Source organism: Apiotrichum porosum (assembly GCF_003942205.1).
Source record: "Apiotrichum porosum strain DSM 27194 chromosome Unknown scaffold_6, whole genome shotgun sequence".
Taxonomy (NCBI): Eukaryota; Fungi; Basidiomycota; class Tremellomycetes; order Trichosporonales; family Trichosporonaceae; genus Apiotrichum; species Apiotrichum porosum.
The window spans coordinates 1,222,467-1,243,939 of NW_021167113.1; the positions used below are offsets into that span (position 1 = coordinate 1,222,467).

At 58.1% G+C, this 21,473-nt stretch overlaps 8 protein-coding genes across 8 annotated transcripts; 4 read left to right on the top strand and 4 right to left on the bottom strand.

The window, feature by feature from the left end:
* Positions 1–665: 665 nt before the first annotated feature.
* On the top strand, positions 666–2,514 carry EHS24_008245 (uncharacterized protein; the record flags this gene model as incomplete). The annotated part of the gene is made up of 6 exons (XM_028623563.1): positions 666–848; positions 896–1,008; positions 1,046–1,107; positions 1,152–1,628; positions 1,666–1,731; positions 1,778–2,514. 6 exons carry the CDS (start codon positions 666–668, stop codon positions 2,512–2,514), a joined length of 1,638 nt encoding a protein of 545 aa, XP_028476496.1.
* An 836-nt stretch (positions 2,515–3,350) lies between these two features.
* On the top strand, positions 3,351–4,618 carry EHS24_008246 (uncharacterized protein; the record flags this gene model as incomplete). Its single annotated transcript, XM_028623564.1, has 3 exons — positions 3,351–3,723; positions 3,777–4,364; positions 4,422–4,618. The coding sequence occupies 3 exons, from the start codon at positions 3,351–3,353 to the stop codon at positions 4,616–4,618; spliced, it is 1,158 nt and encodes a 385-aa protein (XP_028476497.1).
* Positions 4,619–4,930: 312 nt separating this feature from the next.
* Positions 4,931–6,904, bottom strand: EHS24_008247 (uncharacterized protein; the record flags this gene model as incomplete). The annotated part of the gene is made up of 2 exons (XM_028623565.1): positions 4,931–6,358; positions 6,416–6,904. The coding sequence occupies 2 exons, from the start codon at positions 6,902–6,904 to the stop codon at positions 4,931–4,933; spliced, it is 1,917 nt and encodes a 638-aa protein (XP_028476498.1).
* Positions 6,905–10,013: 3,109 nt separating this feature from the next.
* Positions 10,014–11,925, top strand: EHS24_008248 (uncharacterized protein; the record flags this gene model as incomplete). Its single annotated transcript, XM_028623566.1, has 6 exons — positions 10,014–10,254; positions 10,309–10,394; positions 10,446–10,834; positions 10,888–11,004; positions 11,061–11,597; positions 11,655–11,925. 6 exons carry the CDS (start codon positions 10,014–10,016, stop codon positions 11,923–11,925), a joined length of 1,641 nt encoding a protein of 546 aa, XP_028476499.1.
* A 449-nt stretch (positions 11,926–12,374) lies between these two features.
* Positions 12,375–14,097, bottom strand: KRE2_1 (alpha 1,2-mannosyltransferase 2.4.1; the record flags this gene model as incomplete). The annotated part of the gene is made up of 8 exons (XM_028623567.1): positions 12,375–12,799; positions 12,848–12,955; positions 13,011–13,198; positions 13,242–13,339; positions 13,392–13,437; positions 13,497–13,744; positions 13,821–13,872; positions 14,078–14,097. 8 exons carry the CDS (start codon positions 14,095–14,097, stop codon positions 12,375–12,377), a joined length of 1,185 nt encoding a protein of 394 aa, XP_028476500.1.
* Positions 14,098–15,127: 1,030 nt separating this feature from the next.
* Positions 15,128–17,361, bottom strand: EHS24_008250 (uncharacterized protein; the record flags this gene model as incomplete). The annotated part of the gene is made up of 12 exons (XM_028623568.1): positions 15,128–15,377; positions 15,430–15,615; positions 15,676–16,338; positions 16,396–16,558; positions 16,596–16,651; positions 16,709–16,790; positions 16,838–16,862; positions 16,940–16,987; positions 17,037–17,049; positions 17,106–17,124; positions 17,172–17,240; positions 17,298–17,361. The coding sequence occupies 12 exons, from the start codon at positions 17,359–17,361 to the stop codon at positions 15,128–15,130; spliced, it is 1,638 nt and encodes a 545-aa protein (XP_028476501.1).
* Positions 17,362–19,094: 1,733 nt separating this feature from the next.
* Positions 19,095–19,907, top strand: EHS24_008251 (uncharacterized protein; the record flags this gene model as incomplete). Its single annotated transcript, XM_028623569.1, has 4 exons — positions 19,095–19,241; positions 19,398–19,629; positions 19,676–19,742; positions 19,793–19,907. 4 exons carry the CDS (start codon positions 19,095–19,097, stop codon positions 19,905–19,907), a joined length of 561 nt encoding a protein of 186 aa, XP_028476502.1.
* A 592-nt stretch (positions 19,908–20,499) lies between these two features.
* EHS24_008252 (uncharacterized protein) lies at positions 20,500–21,336 on the bottom strand (the record flags this gene model as incomplete). Its single annotated transcript, XM_028623570.1, has 1 exon — positions 20,500–21,336. The coding sequence occupies one exon, from the start codon at positions 21,334–21,336 to the stop codon at positions 20,500–20,502; it is 837 nt and encodes a 278-aa protein (XP_028476503.1).
* Between the last annotated feature and the right edge of the window lie 137 nt (positions 21,337–21,473).

The following is a 21,473-nucleotide window of genomic DNA, read 5'->3' on the forward strand; positions in this document are numbered from 1 at the left end:
CCAACACATTCACGCGGGGCCCATGAACGCTGGTCATATGACCTGCTTATTGGGACATTCGTCGTCATTAATGGTGCTCGTCAGGCCGTTCCCCTCGGATTCCAACATCGGAATCCAGATTCGGACCGGGGTCCGCCCTCTTGCAAAACCTCTCTCGATTCCGACTGGTGGGCAGTCACAACGTTCGGCCCTCGAGCGCCGAGCTTAAGGGCTTAATCCAGGTAATATCCGTCTGGGACGTCGACGCCATAGTGGGCGGGAGACTCATTGCGTGACGGAAACTCGCAGATATATGGATATATGATGGCAGTGCCATCTTTTCCAAGTTGTCGGCGGAAGTTGCTTGGAAAATGCTTGGATGTTCATCGTCAACCCTATTTGATGACGTTGGAGCAGACCATCCGGGGGCCCCCTTCTGCCCGCGGGGAACACTCCGGCACGAGCTATTCCAAACGTGTGGGGCCTTTGAAGGATGGCCATCACCCCGTCCCCGACTGTGAGGCCCCTCACGCGATATGCGCTGCAGATGGCGATCAGATTGAGAACACAGGGCCATTCGTGATGTTCCCAACCCTAGGGTCCTCCCGCGACAAACACCAGCTATCTGAGACAGACATATAACCCTCTCCCAAGCCGAGATCGATGCCACAACAAACCACTCCGACATGAACGAGAAGGAAGTATCAGCCCCAGTGGTCACCCACCTGGAAGCCATGACCTCCATCGACAGCACCGATCCAAAGGTGCGGGATGTCACCAACCTCGATGCCGCCGCTCGCTTTATTGTAGAGCACGGTGAAACTGCCACGGAGATTACCGCCGAGGAGAGCGCTGCCGTTCGCCGCAAGGTGGGTCGCTCGTCCCGTCCCAGAGTCGCAGTCACTGACACCGACAGATTGACAAACGTCTCATGCCGCTCATGGCAATTATGTATCTCAACCAGCAGCTCGATAAAAGCGCTATCTCCTTTTCCTCGGTGTTCAACTTTCAGAAGGACACAGGCCTACAGTGAGTTGGACAGCACATTCGCTTTGCTAACTGGAAGTGGCACCCAGTTTGCGTGGCTGTCGACGATTGTTTACATCGGCGCCCTTATCGGCCAGCCTCGTAAGTCTCGAAGCATTTTCACCCCGTCCTTAACCCCATCCCAGTGGCGGTCTACGCTCTTGCCCGCCTGCCGGTCGGCTACTACGTCTCTGCAAACTACGTTGCATGGTCCATCTGCATGCTGTGCATGACTGCTTGCACCAGCTTTACAGGCCTCGCCGCCCTTCGCTTCCTGCTGGGCCTCTTTGAGGCGAGTATCGCACCGACCATGATGATTGTCACTGCCATGTGGTGGACCCGCCGTGAGCAAGGCTTCCGCTCGCAGTGGTGGTACCTCCAGAATGGTTTCTCCAGCATTTTCGGATCCCTCTTGACTTATGGCTTGGGCCATATCGACAACTCCGTCCTCAAGCCCTACCAGCGTATTTTCCTCGCCATTGGTCTCATCTCGTTTTGTTGTTCGATCCCCAACGCCCTTCTCTTCCCAAACAGCCCGGTTACGGCCAAGTTTTTGAACGAAAACGAGAAGCGTATCGCCCTTGAGCGTGTCCGATACAACCAAACTGGTGTCCAGGGACAGCGTGGGTAGTCACCGGTGGAATGTCGCTGACCTGGCAGACTTCAAGTGGGAGCACGTTCGCGAAGTCGCCCTGGACCCAAAGACATATCTCCTTATTGGCATCAGTACGTTTTGTGACCACTGGCACGTTGCATTTGCTAACGTTCGCAGTTCTTCCCAAGGCTATCACTGCCGGCGGCCTCGGAACCTTTGGTCCTCTTGTCCTGCAAGGGCTGGGATACAACCAGTTCCAGACGACCCTCTTCAACATGATCCCAGGCGCCATCCAAATCGTCTTTGGCTTTTTTGCAGGCTGGTGGATGACCAAGTACAAGTACAAGTCGCCCATGCTCATGCTCCTTGTCGTCATTTCGCTTGCGGGGTCCATCGGCATGTACATTTCTCCACGTGGCGAGCAATACCGCCCTCAGCTCTTGGCGTTCTACATGCTTCTCCAGTTCTCTGGATCGGCTGCGCCTCTTGTGTTTGCGTGGGCCAACACCAACACTGCTGGATCGACCAAGAAGGCCACCATCGCCTCGGTCGAGTGGACGTTTGTGTGCATTGGCAACGCCATTGGCCCTCAGCTCTTTGCGCACGACGTCGGACCTTACTACTTTATCGCCCTTCGCTCTCAGGTGATCTCGCTGTCTGTCATCATCCTCTGCGTGGTCGCCATGGCGACCTGGTTGCACATGCTTAACAAGCGCAACGCGCGCAGGCGTGCAGCCCGTGGTGCGAGCGAAAACCTGGTCGACCTTTCTCTGGAGGCTGAGAGCAAGTGGGCCGAGCTTAGGGAGAAGCAACTCGAGTTCAACACCACGGCGGGAACGACCACACAGATCGGCGAGCAGGCATTCCTTGACTTGACCGACCTGGAGAACGACACCTTTATCTATTCGTTCTGAGGGGAGAATTACAGATTGTGGGGGAGGGGGCAGCGTACGTACAAAAGTAGCCATGCAGTTGTTTGTTTTCCAGCCAGCCAGAGCGCCACATGTACAGTAAGCGGTGATACCTGCCTGCCACATACGCGTCCACTGTCCGTTGGCGCGCAGCCAACCCAACGCTGAGCAACACGGCCCAGACCAGACACGCCAGAGGCCCCGACTGGCCGCGTCCTCGGCGCCCAAAAGCGTCCGCTCACGCCGCCCAGCGCCACAGCCACCACGCAGCAGCGGGCTCCAAACACGTTGTTGTGGCTTCCTTTTTGCCCTTGTGGAAGGTATGAGACGACAAAAGTGACGTAGCAAGCAGTCGCCAGTCATCCAGTACCCCAAAAGTCGCACACTCCATCTCCAAGAACAACATTGAGGTGTGCTTACGGGCTGCACAGAGATGTGGGTGCGGACGTGTAGCACCAAACGTGGGGCACCGCTCGGACATTACCGATCCGCCGATCCCTGTTGATCTCTCTGACCTCATCCCGACGCCCAAAGTCTCGGCTGACTTGTCAGATGTCCTCCTCCACCTGTACACACGGCTGCCGCGTGTCGAGAACTGGGCGCTGCATGGCTTCTGGTGTGCACCTCGTGGGAGACTGGCTACGACGTCCAAGACACAGAGACAGTGCGGGTGCTCCCCGTAAGAGGAGGTTTCCTGAAAACTACCCGCGGGAAAGCGCAGGCACAAGGGCGGGGGTCGCTGCCCCCCATTGCCCAACGCCAGCAGCACGGACACGTCGTTTAAACGTTGTCCCACTTTTTCTCACTGTCTATCTATCCACCATCAAACGACTATCGCCATGGCCAGTGCAGTTGCTCACCCAGAGGCCCTCCTTGAGCGCCTCGACATTGCAGGCAGCGACGACGAGAGCTCCGAGGCCGCCGAGCGCAAGCGTCCCGCCGTTGCCAACCTCGGCCTTCCCACGTCCATCACCAACGTCGCGGCCGACAACTTCCTGTACTGGACGCTCTCAGACCTTATTGACGACCACCCGGAAGACACAAAGATTGAGGTGCCCGTTGAGGACGAGCTCGCGCTTGAGATCGCCGGCGTTGGCCTCAAGGTCGTCAAGGACAAGTCCAACCCGGAGGACGAGGACTATGTCCCAGCCGACCGCAAGACCAAGGTCCACACGCTTGTTTGTCTTCGCAAGACCCTTGTCCTCCACGAAGGTGAGCACAAAGTCGAGGCTATCCCCACCCGCAGCCCACTGACGCCAACACAGACAACCCGGTGTGGGACCGCACGCCTCAAGCCGAATGGGCCGCACTGGTTGCCGAGGTCGGGGGCAACATTGACAAGGCCGGCGTCATCGTGCAAGGCTGGATCGATGCTGCCGGCGATTCCGCACTGTCACCTCGACCCATCCCTGGCTCGGAGGACGTCGACCTGATGGCCGAGCCGATCTACATCGACGCGAACCGCAAAGTGCTGTTTGACGCAAAGCCCGCTCAGACCGAACGGTGCGCGGCGCTCATCTTCAACTATCTGGCCTTCCACGAGCGCGGGATCGCGGCCCTGGAGGCGCAGGAAGCCGAGCGGCGCGCGCAGCTCCCTGGCGTCATGTGGAGGAAGACCCATCCCGAGCCATTGCGCTTCCCGCTGCCGAGCGTGCTCGCGGGCAAGATCGACGCCGACGAGTTCCCAGCCGTCGCTGCTGCAGTTCAGCGCGGGTACCTCGAGGGCCCGAGCGAGCTCAAGACGAGCCGCACCGTGTCTGCTGCGGCCTCCAAGCTGAGCAGGGAGACGCTCTCGCGGGAGGAGAAGGCAGCCAACCAGCTCCTGTACCTCATCAACGACCGCCTGCTCGTGTGTGAGTAGCAAAGAGGAGATATATCGTCGCGTTTACTCTTTCTGACGGAAAACACAGCGGACAAGTTCTGGCTCCAGGACGAGGCAGAGGTTGTGGGCACGCCTGCGCAGCTTACAGCTGCCTACGACGCCGTGGTCAAGGACCTGAAGGCTCTGGCCGCCACTGACCGCCTCACGCACCGCGACGGTGACACTCTCGAGACCGAGTTGTGGAACATGGTGTACGATGCCGAGAAGGGAGACTACGATGACTAGGTGGATGCTTTGCAACAGTGTGCATATCTGAGAAATGCAGTGGCACTGTCTGTGTCTGGGCCAGTGTGGTGCTTATTGCTCAGCCAACGTGTCGTGTCTGTTTTGGTCTGACTGCTCTATCCAATAACTTGCACTAGTTGTTTATATTGACGTAACAATCGTTTCTATTCATTTCTAACGAACGTCATTCTCTTCTATGGGGCAAACATGTCTCTCGTAAATCGATCCTTCCTAGATCGGGTACCGGCTCCTGGCCAACTGCTAACTTCTGCACCCTCATACCACGCTCCCACCCGCACCCCAGTGTCTGGTTTACCAGCCAAACACCTCTGAGATGAACTCGATCGGCGCCTGGCCGCGGAGGATGGCCGCCGCCGAGTTGACCTCGCAGACGGCACGGCGGGCGTCGATCGACAGGCTGTCGGGGCCACACACGGCCACGGCGACGCCGGCGGCCTCACGAGCAGTCGTGTCCACAGCGGTGCGCACAATGCCCTCGAGGTGGCTACGGCCGCGGTGGAAGTTGGATAGCTCGGCAGCGGGCGAGTTGAAGCCGGCGCTGAGGGCCAGCTTGTGGCTCATGCCCTTGGAGGACTTCTTCTCGTTGATGACGGTCAGGTCGGTCGAGCTGGCAGAGACCGAGTCGGAGGGAGACTCGGCGCCGGGCGTGTCCATGGGCGTCTCGGCAGGCTTCTCGCTGGCGTGGGTTCCGGGCTCGTCGGCCAGTGCAGAGCTGGTGACGTAAATGTCGAGTGTCACGCGCACCGACCCGGTTCCGCGGGCAATCGTCTCGTTGATGATGGGCGTAATCCAAGCAGCACAGCTGGCGTGGCGGACGTTCCACACCAGCTGGACGTTGCTGACGGCCGTGGTGCCCTCGCGACTTGCCTTGACGATGGCACACAGGTGGGCCATGGCGTAGGTGATACCCGATCCACCTGCGACCAGCACAACGGTGTCAAAGTGGTTCATGTCGTGTGCGGTGCCGTACGGTCCCTCGAGGTATGCGGTGATGGTGTTGTCGGTCTGGTCGGCGGCACGGTTGATGAGGCGGCGGGTGAATCCCCTCTGGGCACGGCAGAGGAAGACGACCTTGCCCTCTCCCTTGGGGTCGACTTCGTTGGCCATGGTGAACGGGTGGCGCTCGTAGCGGAGAGTGGCGACGCCAGGCATGATAATGTTGGCGTGCTGACCGGCGTTCCAGCGGAAAATGGGGCGCTTGAAGGTGACGCGGACGACATCAGAGTCGACAACCTCGACGGTACACGACTGGGCCTTGTGGCGACGGAAGGGGATCACCCAGGCAAGGTTGATGACAATGAGGCGAGCGAGCGACGTCAAGCGGTCGAGACCCCACAGGAGCATGGACACCCAGATCCAGATCTTGAAGTCGGGCCAGTGGAAGTAGCAGCCGACCATGTAGATGATGCCCATGCTGATGTGGATCAGGAGGAACGCCTCGTACATGACGCGACGGGCGATCGCAAACGAGGTGATGTACATGAAGAACAGAGCAATGGCAGCAAGGACACCAGCGGCGAACATTTCGGTGCCAGGGCCGTGGGCAGCGGACACGCCCTTCTCGGCCCAGCCCAGGACATGGACTGCGACGCCGAGGAGGGCAACGCGTCCAGCAGCGCGGTGGAGGAAGTTGAATTTTTCGTACGAGATACCCGTGATGAACGACAAGACGTTGTTCTTGGAAGCGAGACCGACGATAAAGGGCATCTGGGCAAACGACTGCGGAAAAAAAACGTCAGCTCACAAACGACCTGGCAGGAGGGGTTTTTCACAAACCATGTAACCGAAAAGATTCATCCAGTTGGCCGTCTGGCCGCGGAAGTCTGCCGCCCACCAAGTGATACCAATGGTGATACCAGTGTACGCTGCGGTCCAGAAGATATCCGATGCACTGGTGAAGCTGTAAATCCAGAGGGGGAAGACACGGACGTGGGCGAAGTTGGCGTACATGGCGTAGGCGGCAGCAGTGACCTTGGTGCCGGTGGTGCCACCGCTGGTGTTGTTGCGACGAGCGGTCGAGACCCGGCGACGGATCATGCGGGCCCTCAGAAGGGAAATGAGGTAGATGATGCACAGGAGGCCCACGACACCGGTGATGATCCACCACGGCAGATACATACCCACATTGCGGTGGGCGCTACGATCGGCCTTGAAGGCCTTGCCGCTGGTCGGCAGTGCCGTTGACGAGGTAGTGGTGGTGGTGGTGCTGTTGGATGCATCTGCTGCCGCTGCACCTCCATGTGCCCTGGCGTAGAGAGACTCCATTCTGAGCTAGTCAGTTTTGCCGTTGGAACAAAAGAACGTACGCTGTAAAGTGGGTTTTGAGGGACTGATTGATGGTGGGAGACACATACCGTGCTCTTTTATGAGTACCGTGGTGACAGACGCCACCATGGGGCTAGGGAAGACCCGCAGCGAGCAATGGGCTTCGTGGGGAACGAGCTGGAGAAGGATTGTAAGCGATGAACAGAATCGCACCCGAAAGACTGCCGTTGTGACGAGTTTCATTCGTGCTCTCGCACCGTCGGCCGTTGTGGGCTTATCAGATTGGCTTTCACCCTTGCCGGGGCAGCGACATACACGCCAGCAGCCTGCGGAACAGCCTAGACCTGCTGTCCATCAGTCCGCCCTATGCACAAGAGCTTCGCACGCATAAGGTGAACAAGTTTGTCCGGGGGCCGCAGACAGAGGCCCAGAGGGACTTTTCGGTCTTCAAAGGCTCGAGTGGAACCCTTCGGAGGCGTTTCGGCCGCCTAATCAGATAACTCCCTGGCCTCATCGGCTTGGCATTTATGCCAACTTCGGTTGGCTGGTGGGCTCGGCGCTCCAAAAAATTGACAAACGCACTCGTTACAGCTCGCTATTGCCTCGGTTTAGACCTCGGTGTAGAGCTGCGGATGTTGCCAAGAGGTAACCATGCCCTGCGGATGGCATGCATCTCATCTGCGTGACCAAAAGACCCACAGACAAATGTGCATGTGCTCTAGATACTGGAAAAGAATGCCGATCACTGCAGATGGTCTTTTCTGGGATAGTTACGTTTTCGACCGTCGTCGTCTCGTTCCTGCCAGTGACAGCGAGGGCCCGACGAACCGACGGCCCTGCATATCCTTGCGGCCGAAAAGGCCCCACTTAACCTCATTTTTTTTTTTTTTCGGTGCCCACGCGTCTTCGCTTAGGGGCACTCGTGCGAAAGGACGGACAAGGTGTGAAGGCCGTGGCCAAAAGTGGACCACTCTGGAATCCGCAGCCGGTCAGCAACCAGGCAAATGTGGTTTCATTCTCACGGCCCTGCATGGTCTTCCCTGTCCGTGGCGCATCGGTTCAACCTCTTGCATTCCGCGTCCACCTCTGTTCATGGACCAGAACCTCTGATTATGTACAGACACTAGCGTCACAAGTGTAGGGAATGAGGTCGTGGACTGGACTGCGGCCTCCCGCGTCTGCTGCGTCTGCCGGGTAGACGAGCCGTGGTCACAGAACCAAATGGACACAGCGGCCCAGTGTGGCCTGAAAATGAGACACAGCTGTCGGTGGCATTGACGGTCCCTGTTGCTGTCTGTCTACGGAAGGCGTGCGCACCCCCAGCGCCTGCCATTCGAGGGAGCATCAGGCAACCAGTGGTACCCGTGAGCAACGTTGCCTTTCACCCGCCACGATAGCAACCATTGCTTTTGAGAGCTTGAGAAACAGGCTGGCCTTCAAAAGACAGTTGTGCTGTGGCGCTCGTGCCTCCCTCCTGTAGTGGCCAGACCTTTGGCACACCTCAGCACCGCCCTTCGTCACCACAGTGTGCACCATCGGACCCGATGACAGAGAGAGCATAGAGTGTCAAGAACGTTTATAGCATCCCCAGAATCCCCTTGGCACACCGGATCGTTCCGCAGCCGATTGGGGCCCTGACGACGGTCCGAGGTTCTAAGTACATATTGCTGCCAAGACGCCAGACGGAAGCTGCTGGTAACCAGATAGGGTTCTCGCCATATCGTGCAGGAAGCGGTTCTTGGCTTCCTTAAGAGGATCAGAGGGATCCTGCAGCAGCGTGGGTGATATACCCACAGGCCACAGGCCACAGGTTTGCGCGGTTTTACACAGCCGCTTAAGATAGAAGCGTGGGCTGAGGCTCAGGGGTGTGTTGGCCCATCCCTTGGTTGACGCGGAGCTTGGAGTTTTAGTTCCGTTCACGACGACCAAGTGACGAAGCACAGTGACAAAGCAGCGACGCGGGAACGACTTGCTATACTGTGCCTCGCCTCTGGCAGGAAAGATGCTGAGATGTCGAGTGGGATCATTCGCGACTAACCCGCGCAAGAGTTGTCTCAAGTCCCGTTTGTTTTTTATTCACCGAGAGCCACCCTTTACTGACATCTCAACTGTATTAGCAGTTTCAAATTCAATATATTAATTAACCGGGCACACACAGGCCACACACAGAGGGAGTTCCCGCGGTCATCAAAACCGCTTACGTAATAAATCCAGATTACGTAATTATTAATGAAGGGACCAAATTGCTCCCGACATATCCAAACGGGAGGGAACAGACAAACATTGCCCCTCCTTTTTCCCCTACAGGCCAGGCGCGTGTCCTCGTGAAACGCGCTGCAGCACGCGTCATCTTCCTCTGGCATTGTGCTCATCACGTCTCATAGCGAGCAAGCCTTAAGTGGCGTCATCCGCCACTCACAGCACAAGCAGAGGTACAATAACCTTGAATCACATCCCACCGCGCTTTTCTTCTCTTCCTTTGGCAAGTCATCACCATTTGCGGCGGGTCAGGGCCCGTCACAAGCAGACTGTGTTTCCACATGGCATCGGTACGCAAGCACACCAGTACACACAACATGCCAACGCCAACCTGACAAGACCGTCAACACACATGGACACGGCGTGCCTGAATGGGCTGGGACACGCCCAGCGGCGCTTTAACTGAGTAAGCATCGTATTAGCAAACCCATAATGTCCGAGGCGGCGGAGTGGCGGATGAGTGGTTGCGGCGAACGGGGGCCCCACCTGGCCACCAGTTTTCCCCGCTGGCGGTCGACTGACGTGCGCCGGGTAGCTGACAGCTGACAGCTCTCTGCTGCGGCCCAACGAACTCTTTGTCATCCACAGCTCGTGCCAAGACCAACCCGCTGTGGAGGGCTGACGGCGTACCCCGTGTGGATTGTGGAGAGTTGTGGAGGCGGAACAAGCCCGGAAAAATCTCTCCAGGCCCAGATGCGGCGGAGTCCGACACCCTCCACTCGCCCCTCCACCCGACCACGCCGGACCAAGAGGCAAATCCTCCGCGCTCATAAAGGCGCCATGGCATGTCATTCATTGTGGCGTCTCCTCTTGCCATCGCTCAACTCTTCTACAGTGTACTACTAATATAATGTCCCACCATCAAGACCATGGTGGGGTCCAGCAGCCTGCCGCTGTGACACCACCGACCCCAGCTCTCGATTCGACCGTCCCTTCGCCCACCCCCACGCGTCCTCCCACGCCATCCGAAAACGAGTCACAGATGACAGCTGTTGGCCAAGACACACTCGAGAAAGAGGTCGCTTTCCCTCTCAGTAACGGCCGCAAGTGGTGTGCGCTGCTAGTGTTTGTCACGTCCTTGTTCATTGATGGTACGTAAACTTGTCAACATGCACTAGGCACGCCCACTGACCCTCAACTCGCAGTTCTGAGTTCATCCGCATTCTTTGTGTTCACCGCACCCATATCGGAGGACCTGGGCATTATCTTTGAGCAGCAGACATGGATCATCGTGAGTCACCGCCTTGTGTGCCTCTGAAGACTGTGTGAGTTGACACCCCAGACATCCTACGCTGTGAGCTTTGCCTCATTTTTGCTCTTCTGGGGCCGGATATGTGACCTGTTCTCCGCCAAGGCCGTGTTCCTGTACGGGTTTGGCACCGTGGGCATTCTCAACCTCATTCTATCGTTCCTCAAGGACCGCTACTCGTTCTTTGTCTTGCGAGCCCTCACGGGTGTCGCTGGCGCGTGCGTCGTGCCTGCCGCCTACCGCCTCATCGCAGAGGTGTTCCCTCCCGGCGAGCAGCGTGGCCGCGCGTACACCATCTACGGCATGACGGGTTCCCTGGCCAACGTGTCTGGCACGATCATTGCCGGTGTCTTTGAGTTGATCCCCAACGGCGGCCAGATGACCGCCTGGAGGTGGTTCTTCCGCATGGTTGCGCTCGTGACGTGAGTACAGCTGTGTTGGACCCCGAGCGTGTCACAGCTGACGTTTACTGCAGGATCCCTTCGGCTATCGTAGCCCACTTTGTTATCCCCCCACACGAGGGCGGCCACACTCTGGAGATCACCAGCAAGCGGGAGAAGATCAAGGCCATGGATCTGCCTGGAATCGGATTGTACGTGGCTTGCTTAGTTGTGTGGCTTTTGTTGCGATGGCTGACCAATCTCACAGCATGCTTTGTGCCCAGCTGCTGCTCATCATGGGCCTGACCTTTGGCGCAACATACGGCTGGACCAAGGCCTCGTTCCTGGCCCCGTTCATCATCGGCGCCCTCCTGTACCCCGTCTTCTTCTGGTGGGAGTCGCGTCTTCCGGAGATTGACGCCCTCCTCCCTCCCTCCATCTGGCGCATCCCGAACGTGACCGTGCTCGTGGTGTTTGCGCTCATCACGCTCGGATGGTGGGGTGTCAACTTTATGCCCTTCCTCGAGCTGTTCCACCAGGTGCACGGCGAGAGCATGCTCCTGTCTGCTGTCCGGACATTGCCAGAGGGCATCGCGGCGGCCATCTTCAGCTCGATGCTGGTCGTGTGGCCCAGCCTCACCCGCCACCCGCGCACCCCCATCATCATCTCCATGACCATGTGCTGTGGCGCCTACGCCCTGTGGACGCAGGCAAAGGGCGTCGTCGGCGTCGACTACTGGAAGTGGGTTTTCCCCGGCATGGTGTTCGGCTCGGCCGGCATGCAGATTGTGCTCGTCGCAACCAAGTAAGTTTCCGCTGCGGTCCTTGACACTCGAGCTTGTGGCTGACCACTGCCCCCCAGCGTCGGCGTGATGCAAGCCGCTCCCGCGGGCCGCGAAGGCGTCATTGGCGCCATTCTCCAGACGTCGATGCAGACGTCGAGCGTCATTGCGCTCTCCATCCAGGCCGGCCTGTTCACCGTCAACCCTGGCGGCCTGTACAACTTTGCCAACGTCCAGGCGTCGTGGTACTTTGAGCTTGGGTGGAGTATCCTGTGGCTCATTGGCTTCATTGTCTTCTACAAGCCGCAAAAGGTCGCAAAGGGCCAGGCCATGCCTGCCATGGCCCATTAGATCAGTTAGACAACAGGGTGTATCTCTTTTCTAGGAACATTTCTTTTCGTCATCTCTTGTACTATATGAGCTCGTCGGTAGCATGCATGTAGTGGTGAATATCATACAGGGCGGGGCACGAGGAGGAAGCAGTGCTGCACCCCTGGATCCCAAAACACGGCACATGGTGATCGGTGAGGTCTGTGTCGCCACCTGTGTTTGTGCTTGGCGGAGCGTGGCGGGCGGCCGAAAGCCCACAGCCCGTATTCCCTTTCGAAATTGACCCACTTTAAGTAGCTCGGCGCAGTCAGCCTTCACCATGTATGACTTGCAAGAGATGGTCTATGCATGCATACAAGATTGTGTGGAGTGAGCTAGATGTGTCTATGGTGGAAACAATGAGATTCTCAACCAAATTGTCGTCTGATGTCGGCCGGTCGGCCGGCCGTGACGTCCTCGGTCGTGACGTCCTAGAGTTCTTTCGGAGGCGGCATGTTGACATACCTCCTCGTGCACGAGTAGCCCTCGAAATCAAAGTTGTCGCTGGGGTTGCAGATGCAGCGGTTCTTCTCGTGGGACGGGCCCTGGGGGCAGTGCTGGAAGGGCGAATGGCGGTAGCCAATGTCGTCGAAAAAGTGCAGCTGGCTCTTGTTGGCGAACAGCGTCGCAGCAAGGGAGTGGACGGGTGCATCGCCCCAGCGCTCGTAGTAGAACCCGCCGGTGCTCTCCAGGTGGTTGAAGTAGTCGGTGTACGCCTGCGAGCGCCAGAAGCGCAGGTCGGCAATCTCAAAGTTGGACCAAAAGTGGCACAGGTTGTAGCTCTCGCCGCCGTTGTCCGAGACAAACTCCATGGCGTTGTCGGGCGCGACGTACTCGGGGTGCTCCTTTATGAATTCTACACAGTTAGCAACAGGTTCATCGCCAAAAGGCCCACACGACTCACTCATTGTCTCATCCCAAAGGGTCGGGATGGTCTCGATGAATTCGTACAGGGAGATGGTGAATCCGTACACCTTTCCTGTGTCTTGCATGAGAAGGAACGGGTCGTAGCCTGCGATGGTGAGCGCGCGCGCGGGGTGTGGGGGCAATGGCATGAGGACACTCACTGAGGTCGCAGAAGAACCGGACGTCGGGTTCAATACGCCAGTAGTAGTCGTACTGGGCGAGAAGCGGGTGCTTGAAGAAGAATCCAGAGTTGAAGCGGCACATGTTGCGATACGGCACCGAGCCCGCGTAGATGATGCCAGCTTCGACCATCTTGACTCGCGCAGTCGTTGCCTTTTCCTCGTCGATCCTACGAGCGTCAGCACTGGACAGGTCGAGTTAGGTTTGCTCACCAGTCCGGCTGGTTCCAGTGGTCATGCTCAATCAGGCCGTATTGGCACTTGCCCTTCGTGAGCGACTGTGTACGCCTCTTGAACTCGTCTGTGAACTCCTGTTGAAGGCAGTCAGCATGCTGACTATACAGTCTCGGGAGAACAACATACCTCGTCGTTGAGGAAGACATAGTCGTAGCGGGCCCAGTGGTTGAACCTGGAGACGACTGTGAGTCCTTTGGCCGATCGATACCTCAAAGATCCGTTGGAACGTACCTGTCCTCCATCTGCCGCATTGATTCCAGCCACTGGAACAGGTCCGAGTTACGCGCCAGCACCACAAAGACGGCGTTGGCTCGTCGGCGCGACGTCAACTTTTCGTCGTTTGCTTCAGACAGCAGCCGCAGGTCGTCGTGGGTGGGCACCACTGGGGCATACTCGGCTGTGGCCTCGTTCGATGTCATCGACGGTAACCCAGACGACGACGACCGGAACACCGTCAAGAACGAGACATGGAGGAGCGCCTACAGCCAGTCAGCGGTCTGCTGTATGTCAAAGATAGCTATACTTGCCAGGATAGTGAGCGCTCCGGCTGCGTACCGCCATTTGGGGGCGATCATGGCTGACGGGAAGGAGAGTGGGGGGAACGCGCCTGGTAAGGGTCAGTTGGGGATGACCCAACATGGAGCACGTACCACAAGCCGCGGGCTATGGCGTGAGCGGGGTGCTTGACGGTGCCGGTGAGCGGGGTTGAAGCAGAGATGGAAAAAAAAGAAGTGGACAGATGGGCGACAGAGAGAGACGGTTGAGAGAGATTGGAAGAGAACGCGACCGTGTAGGTGAGTTGTCCTACCTACTGTTGTGACAATTCAGACATTTTGTGGGCTGGAGGCGTGCGGCGTGTTGGACCCCACACGGTCTACACATACACCGCCCCGGGAAGAGACAAGGGGGGGTGTAGACCTTCGTATGCTTCCTGACACGGGCGTCTAGGGAAGGCCGCACATGCATGCGCAGTCCCGTCTCAGATCTCTCTGTGCAGACCCACACGCAGAACACAACCCATGCACGTTGCACCCACCAGCCCACCGGCCCACCACCCCCCGCCGGCACAGCCCGCAGCAGCCACCCATTCTCGGTCCCCCGCCCAGTGCAGGCGCAGTCGGGCCGCGCACCCAGTGGGGTCACGTGATTCGTTTAGTGACGTCAGTCCCACACCCCTGGGCCCGCAGTCTAGTACGTCTAGTCGCTCGGATATTCTTTTTTTGCGTTTTTTTTTTTTGGGTGCGGTAGAACACCCGGCTGATGCGGATCGGAAACAAAAGAACGTGAGAACAGCTTTCCCGCAGCTGGCAGAGAATGTCCATGCCGCACAATACATATATGCTGCGACGACAACAGCACCATGCAGTGCGACTGCGAGAGACCGAGGGCCCAGGACTGGCCCATGCTCGCACGAGGAAAAGCCCCCGCGTATCCGGCTTGTCAAACCTTCCTGGCCCCCCCCCGTCTCAGCCTCGCCGTTCGGGATGTTTCATAGTTGCAAAGTCGGCTAATTACCGTCGCACGGTGTGTACACGGCAAGAGCTTTCAAACGTCTTGGCATGGCCGGGGGCGTGTGGAGGAGTCGACGGCCACAGGCGCCAAGAAGAAGCTTCTATTGGATCTGTCGGGGCAGGACAGCGGAACGACACGGCGGACCTGCGGCATGCGGCCCGTTTCTTCTAACCACGCGACTCACGAGACTGGGTATAGCTCCAATGGACACCGCTGCCGTGGTGCAATAGGAAGCCATGACAATTCATACAATTTCTGCCCTGCACGCGCTATACCTCCCCCCGCTACTCTCTCGTCCTCAAAAGTTACTACTAAAGCCTGCCACAACCCCGGCACTCTTTTCACGTTACTTAAATGACGGCGTGCAGCATACGGCCCCAGACCGTCGTGGGCTGCGCCTTGACCTCGCCAAAGTCCTCGGCCTTGCTGTCGGTGAAGAAGTCGATCTCGTCGAACGGCTTCATCTTGGACTTTGTGATAAACTTGTGGCCAAAGTAGGCAATGAAGAAGAGCGGGACCGGGAGGTAGCCGCAGATAAAGTCGGCCACGTCCCAGTTGCCCTTCATGAACACGGCCCACGAGTTGAACAGGACGACAATGCTGTGGGATACCAGTCAGCGACGAACCTGTGACGTACAGGCAATACACTTACGAGCTGAAGATGAGCGTGTACCAGCCCATGTACGGCTGGAACCAGGTGCAGTAATGGGTCAGGAGCTCGCGACGGTTGAGCCCGGCATACTTGAGCGCAGCGTAGAAGCGCAGGTAGATGAACGCAATGCCCGCCCAGGAGATCAGGCCGACAATGGAGACCATGTTGGAGAAGTAGTTGAAGATGCTGCGGCATGTTAGAAGGAGGAGGGTGCGATACACATGCCATGTTCAGGACTCTACTCACTCGCCGGCGGTCTTGGCACCCGCAGAAGTAAAGGCAAGGAGGCCAAACGCGAACGCCACAGCGACGCAGAGGTAGGGAGTGCCGTGGCGGTTGGTCTTCTGGAAGATGGCGGGCGCACGGCCATTGTACGACAGAGCCCACAGCGCACGCGAGCCGAGGTACATGTGGGCCGAGGCGGCCGAGGTCGCCGAGCAGAGCACACCGGCGTTGATGACGCTGGGCAGGACCTTGATGCCGACAAGCTGGTATGCAATCACAAATGGCGACGACGTGGCGGTACCGGTGCCGAGACGCAGGCGGGGGTCCGACGAGGGCATGATGAGGGTCATGACAAACACAGTGGTAATGAAGAAGATGACGATGCGGATCCACACACGGCGAATGGCCTTGGACATGGAGTTCTTCGGGTCCTGGGCCTCACCGGCGGCAAGGGACACGTTTTCCACTCCAACGTAGCCGAACGCGGCGCGCGTGAGGGTCGCCCAGAAGCCCAGGAAACGGCCAAGGCTTCCCGGGATGCCCTTGTATTGCTGGAAGGGACCGTTCTCGCCCGTCCAGTACTTGAAGCCAATGACCTCGTGCTTGGGGTTGCCGCCCGCAGACACAATGACACTGCACAGGATGATGCCCACAATGAGAACAATCTTGAGCGAGGCGAACCAGCTGAGAACAGAAAAGTTAGTCGAGGACACACATTCAGCAGAGGATGGTATTGCTCACAATTCAGACTCGCCGTAAACGCGCACGCTGCAGCTGTTCAGGAGGGTCACAACCACCAGCGCGATACCGATCCACACCGCGGGGTTAATGTCGGGAACCCAGTAGCCGATCAGGACGGCGACCGCACTGAGCTCCGCGGGGAGAAGGATGGTCCAGAGGTACCCTGTGTACGTTAGGTATGGCCACGGCAGACTACTCACAGTAGAACCAGCCCATCGCAAAACTCATGCTGGGTCCTACATAACGTTGCGCGAGACTGTGGCGGTGAGAAAGGGTATTTTGATTGATTTTTTACGTTTTTTTAATCACTCACGCAATGTGGCCACCGGGGATGGGGGTGTGGACGATCATCTCACCCAGACATGCCATGACGGAGTAGACGAGTGAACCCATCGCTGCAAGGTTAGCGATTGAGCGATTATACGGTCTGGTGGCTACACACCAATGAAGCCAAGGAGCACGCCGAGCTGTAACGACGTCAGCAAACAGGTCCCAACCCTCCGCACAGAGCAGGGTGCTCCATGCAGCGGGATTCTCCACTCACAGGTCCACCATCAGCAAGGGCAGGTGCGGTACCAATGAAAAGAGCAGTCTGATGGGGTCAGCCCAGTCCATTCGATGCTTGGCGGTAGCAAACTCACTCCGATGACACCACTGTTGGGAAAGGACTGTCAGCAGCTAGTACAAACGCGCCCCGCAGCGTGGCTTACCCAAGGGCAATCATTTGAACTGTTCAGGTCAGCTAACAAAAATCGGGGGCAAACTCTGTCACTCACTATGGCGGTCTTTCAACCCTCGGTGGAGATTATCAGGCGACTCATCGTCGGCGATGGCAATGTGCACCTCTTGCCAGGGTCAGCCCAGCTGGTACTCTCGCTGATAGGCCCGGTCCCAGCACCTACCGTGCCCGATCTTCTCGGGGTCCTGGTCCAAGTGGCTGGAAGCTGGCTTCTCGTCGGATGACATGGTGGTTGGCGACACAGAGGTGAGAGTGGGAGGATGGAGTGATATGGGGTGACAGGACAGTGCCGAGTCGTTGGGAGAAAGAGGCTGCAGGTCGGGGGTTGGCCAGTGTTTAAGAGGCCGCCCAGCACTGTGGGGCCTGCGCGGGGCATCGTCAGGAAGGTATCGTGCCCCACAGCATTGCCGATGGACAATGAACAGTTTTGATTGCACCGGCGACGCCGCGATGGAACGAGGGCAGTAATCGCGGCTGGGGTGGGTGGCGAGTTACGACGCGGTTGGCGAACTTGCCCGCCCCAAGCGAGGACCCAAAGAAAACCCTGCAGCCGCGTTGAACCCACCGGGGTGCTGCAGCTCCCAGGGAGGCGTGGGTTTGGGTTTGGGCAGGTTCCGAGGGCACGGGAAACGGCATCGCCGCGGAGAAGCTCTGATCCGACCATGCCCCCCACCATACACACCACGAACTGATCGACGAGACACACGGCTTGTTTGGGACAGAGCCGGACAGACCGCTTTTGCGCATTCTTTCAGGTTTTGATGTGCAAAACCGGTCATCGCCAGTCAGTGATCAGTAGTGATGACTGGCAGTTCTCTATGCATGTATAGTCCTGCTCTGTGTAGCAGCAGCATCGTGGATGCCAGGGTGCATGCGCGCCAGCCATGACGCAAAACGCTCTGACATCCAAAAAAGTTGGAAAATGTGGACACGCCTCCCCATCGATCATCAATCGTTGCCCACCCGCGCAGGCGCGGCTTTCGGTGTACGGAGATTGACCGGACGCTCTCGGATCTGCACTGTCTACATCCCATTTTGTGACTAGTCCAATTGGGCCAATACAGCGGTACAGCGGGTGGTTATCGCACAAGTAGCAGTGATATGCGGGTGGTGCCACACGTTTTAACAGTGGGTCTGTGAAATGCTTGGCGCGGCAGACCGCGTGAGGTACGCGAGGGAGGCGATTCCAGCGACGACGGCGGGCCGTAGCGAGCGGCGCCAGCGTGTACCTCCGGGCACCGGGTGGGGAATGTGCGGCATGCATGCGATTACAATGCTTCACCGCTGCAGGCAAGGACTGGTCCACAACAGTAGAAGGTATAATACATACTTCCCACCTCGACGCGGGTTTTGGTGACACCACCGGGGTCATGGTGCGCGAGGACAACCACTGGATCCACAGAGGACACGACCACTTGCGGCAAAGGAAACCCCAGGTGACGTGGATGCTGCATCAGTCTACTGGCGTTGGATGGTTCAGAGACACGCACCGCCCAACGTCGTACTGACAGTGCCACCAGTCGCAAAAGGTGGTGTACATATACGCTGCCCCCATTCCTCACTCGGTTGTCTGATGTTTGTCTCACCAACGTTCCAGATCTGTGCCAAGGGATGGGCGGCATGCATCCTGCATCCGAATTAAGACGCGCCGACTAGTCCAAAGACGATGGTGTTGTTGGTTGAATTGATGTTGACGGACACGGTTGTCGTCGCGCGTCGCGGCGGGGTCGCACACGGCGAGACCACGGCTGGACACTGGTCCAGACACGGTTCTCAACTGAATATACGCTCCGCGCCTCTGTGCCGTTCTGCACAACATCCACCGATTGCGCGTGGATTCTTCTATCCACTTGCGACAATCCCATCCATCCTGACGCTCTCTCACTCTCATTCTCACTCTCTCTTTCTCTCTCTCTCCCTCTCGTGGTGGCCCATCCATCACTCCCAAAAGATGCCTACCATGCGCGGTTCCATCATAGCCGTCCTCACCACCATCAACTTCCTGGCCCAGTCGGTCATAGCCATGACCTTCACCGGCTGCATTAGCCCCGCCAGTCTTCCCCCTGGCGTCCTGGGATCCACCGGCACTACACTCGGTGTCTGCCAGGTTAGTCCCCACCGCTGTCGCGTTCCATGGCACCTTCCCACATTCCTCCCTCCTTCCACCTCCCCCCCCCCCCACACACATTCGCCACCCGTCCTTTGAGGACCTTCCTACTACGCGAGGCACACAGACGTTGACAATTACACAGACGGTGTGCAGCACTGTTTCTGTGACAACAATCCAGCCGTCGGTGCCACCGCCAACTGTGGCTATACCACCTATTTCCTCTTCTCCCACCCGCCAGGTGCTGTCGCCTCTGCCCTCCCGCGTCGCAGCAAGCAGCTCGTCATTGGAAACGACGACACGTATTGCCCCATCGGTTATGCGGCGTGCCAGATTGCTTCGGACCCCGCTATGGGCTTTGAGTGCCTGGAGACGTCGACCGAGCTTGGTGAGTAAACCGAGTAAGTGTCTGGATGGAGCTGACTACGATACAGAGTCTTGTGGTGGCTGCCGCTTTGGGTCCCACAGCGACGGCAACCACTCGGCCCCGGTTGGTATCGAGTAAGTCTGACCCACTCCTCCATGTCCACCAGTCCTCTGACAATGTTCAGCTGCACGAGCATCCCCGGTGTCTCGTCCACGGGCGTTACCTGCAAAGGTGGACTCTGTGTCACCAAGCGCTGCCACAGGGGCTTCCATCTTTCCCGCTCTGGCGAGTGCGTGTAGGTGCAGGTGCCCTGCCCTGTCCACGAACTGTGTCTCTCTCAAAAGCCGTTATAATCGACCTGTACATACGTATTGCTCTGGCTAGTGCGCCGTAGGTGCCTTGTTCTCCATGCATCCATGGATCTTATGGGACTGTCCAGTTGTTATAAGTCTAGGTGTGAATAAGAGCTTCCTAGCTCAAGACTTTCCCAAACCGAGCGGTCGTGGGTTGACCCCCGAGACACTGCGTGCCATGGGACCGGAGGCGTTCAATGTGCTCCGGTGGCCTGTAGTCTGGAGGTACCCATCCTGTATGTACACTTCCGATTCTCCGATAAGGGGAGGATGGTGTCATGTCGACGCCGCGTCGCTGTCGTGGATCTCTGAGGTCGGCGAACACAAGCGGTCCTATCAGTCGACCGGAGATATAAGACGCGCTTCCGATTGTTCTGAAGCCGCAAGCCGGCCTGACATGCCTGACACATGTGGGCGGTGCCTTTTCGCATACATTGCCTCCCCAGCCTTGCACATCTGGGCCGAGGTATGTGAGTAGGTAGGCCCATTTGCACGGCTAATTAATGCAGAGTGGTCTGAATCTATCGGGATCTAGCACCTATACAAAGGCAGCGAGGTTAAACTCGCCCTCGGAGGGGACCTCGACGTGGAGGTTGGTAATCTTGGCGAGCTTGATGTCGACGTTGCCCACTGACGCGACCTCAAGGACGTGGCCAGCAATGGTGCGGTTGGCGTTGATAAAGTGCAGGTGGTCGCCGGCCGCGTTGACCTCGGCGGCATACTTGGGCGTGCGGAAACCGACCATGGTGCCCTCAATGTTGGTGTACTCCCACTCGGTCTGGCGCGCGGTCACGTTTGCGAGCGACTCGAGGGCGAAGCACTGGCCGCCAGGCGCGCGGATACGGAGGTTGAACGTGCCCTCGAGGCGGTATGCGGCGAAGTGGTTGGTGATGCTCGTGTTGCCAAACCACGTCGGAAGCGAGGCGGTAAAGCCGGTAAAGTTGGTAATGGCGGCGCTGGTCTCAATCTGCGACTCGAACGTGGTGACGGCGGCGAAGGGAGTCTCGATCGTCTCGGGGTCGACGACGGTGACCGTCTTGTTGGCAAAGGCGTGATACACCACGCCGTCGACCACGACCATTTCGCCGATGAGACTGTCAAACGTGCCCAGGCCAAGGTCGCCGTGGGCCATGACGTTTTTCACGAGCGTGCCATGCGAGGCAACGCCGTCCACCAAGGCGGCAATGACAGAGTACTGGTACAGCTCGTTGACAGGAGTGGTAGAGCCGCTGTGGCCATTGTTGCCGTGGCCGTTGTTGCCCTGGCCGTTGTTGCCCTGGCCGTTGTTGCCATTATTGCTCTTGGGGACGGGGTTGGCCGAGACGGCGTAGTTGCCAAGAGCGGCCGCGACGGAGACGAGGGCGAGGAGCTTCATGATGGCGGAGAGACGAGATTGACAAGACGGGGGGGGGATTCTCACCCACCTTGTTGCCTCTTTTTAAACCACCTGCTGCGGACCAAAAGTTGACCTCACACATTCATGTCCCCCCAGCCTCAATTGTTCGGGTCCGG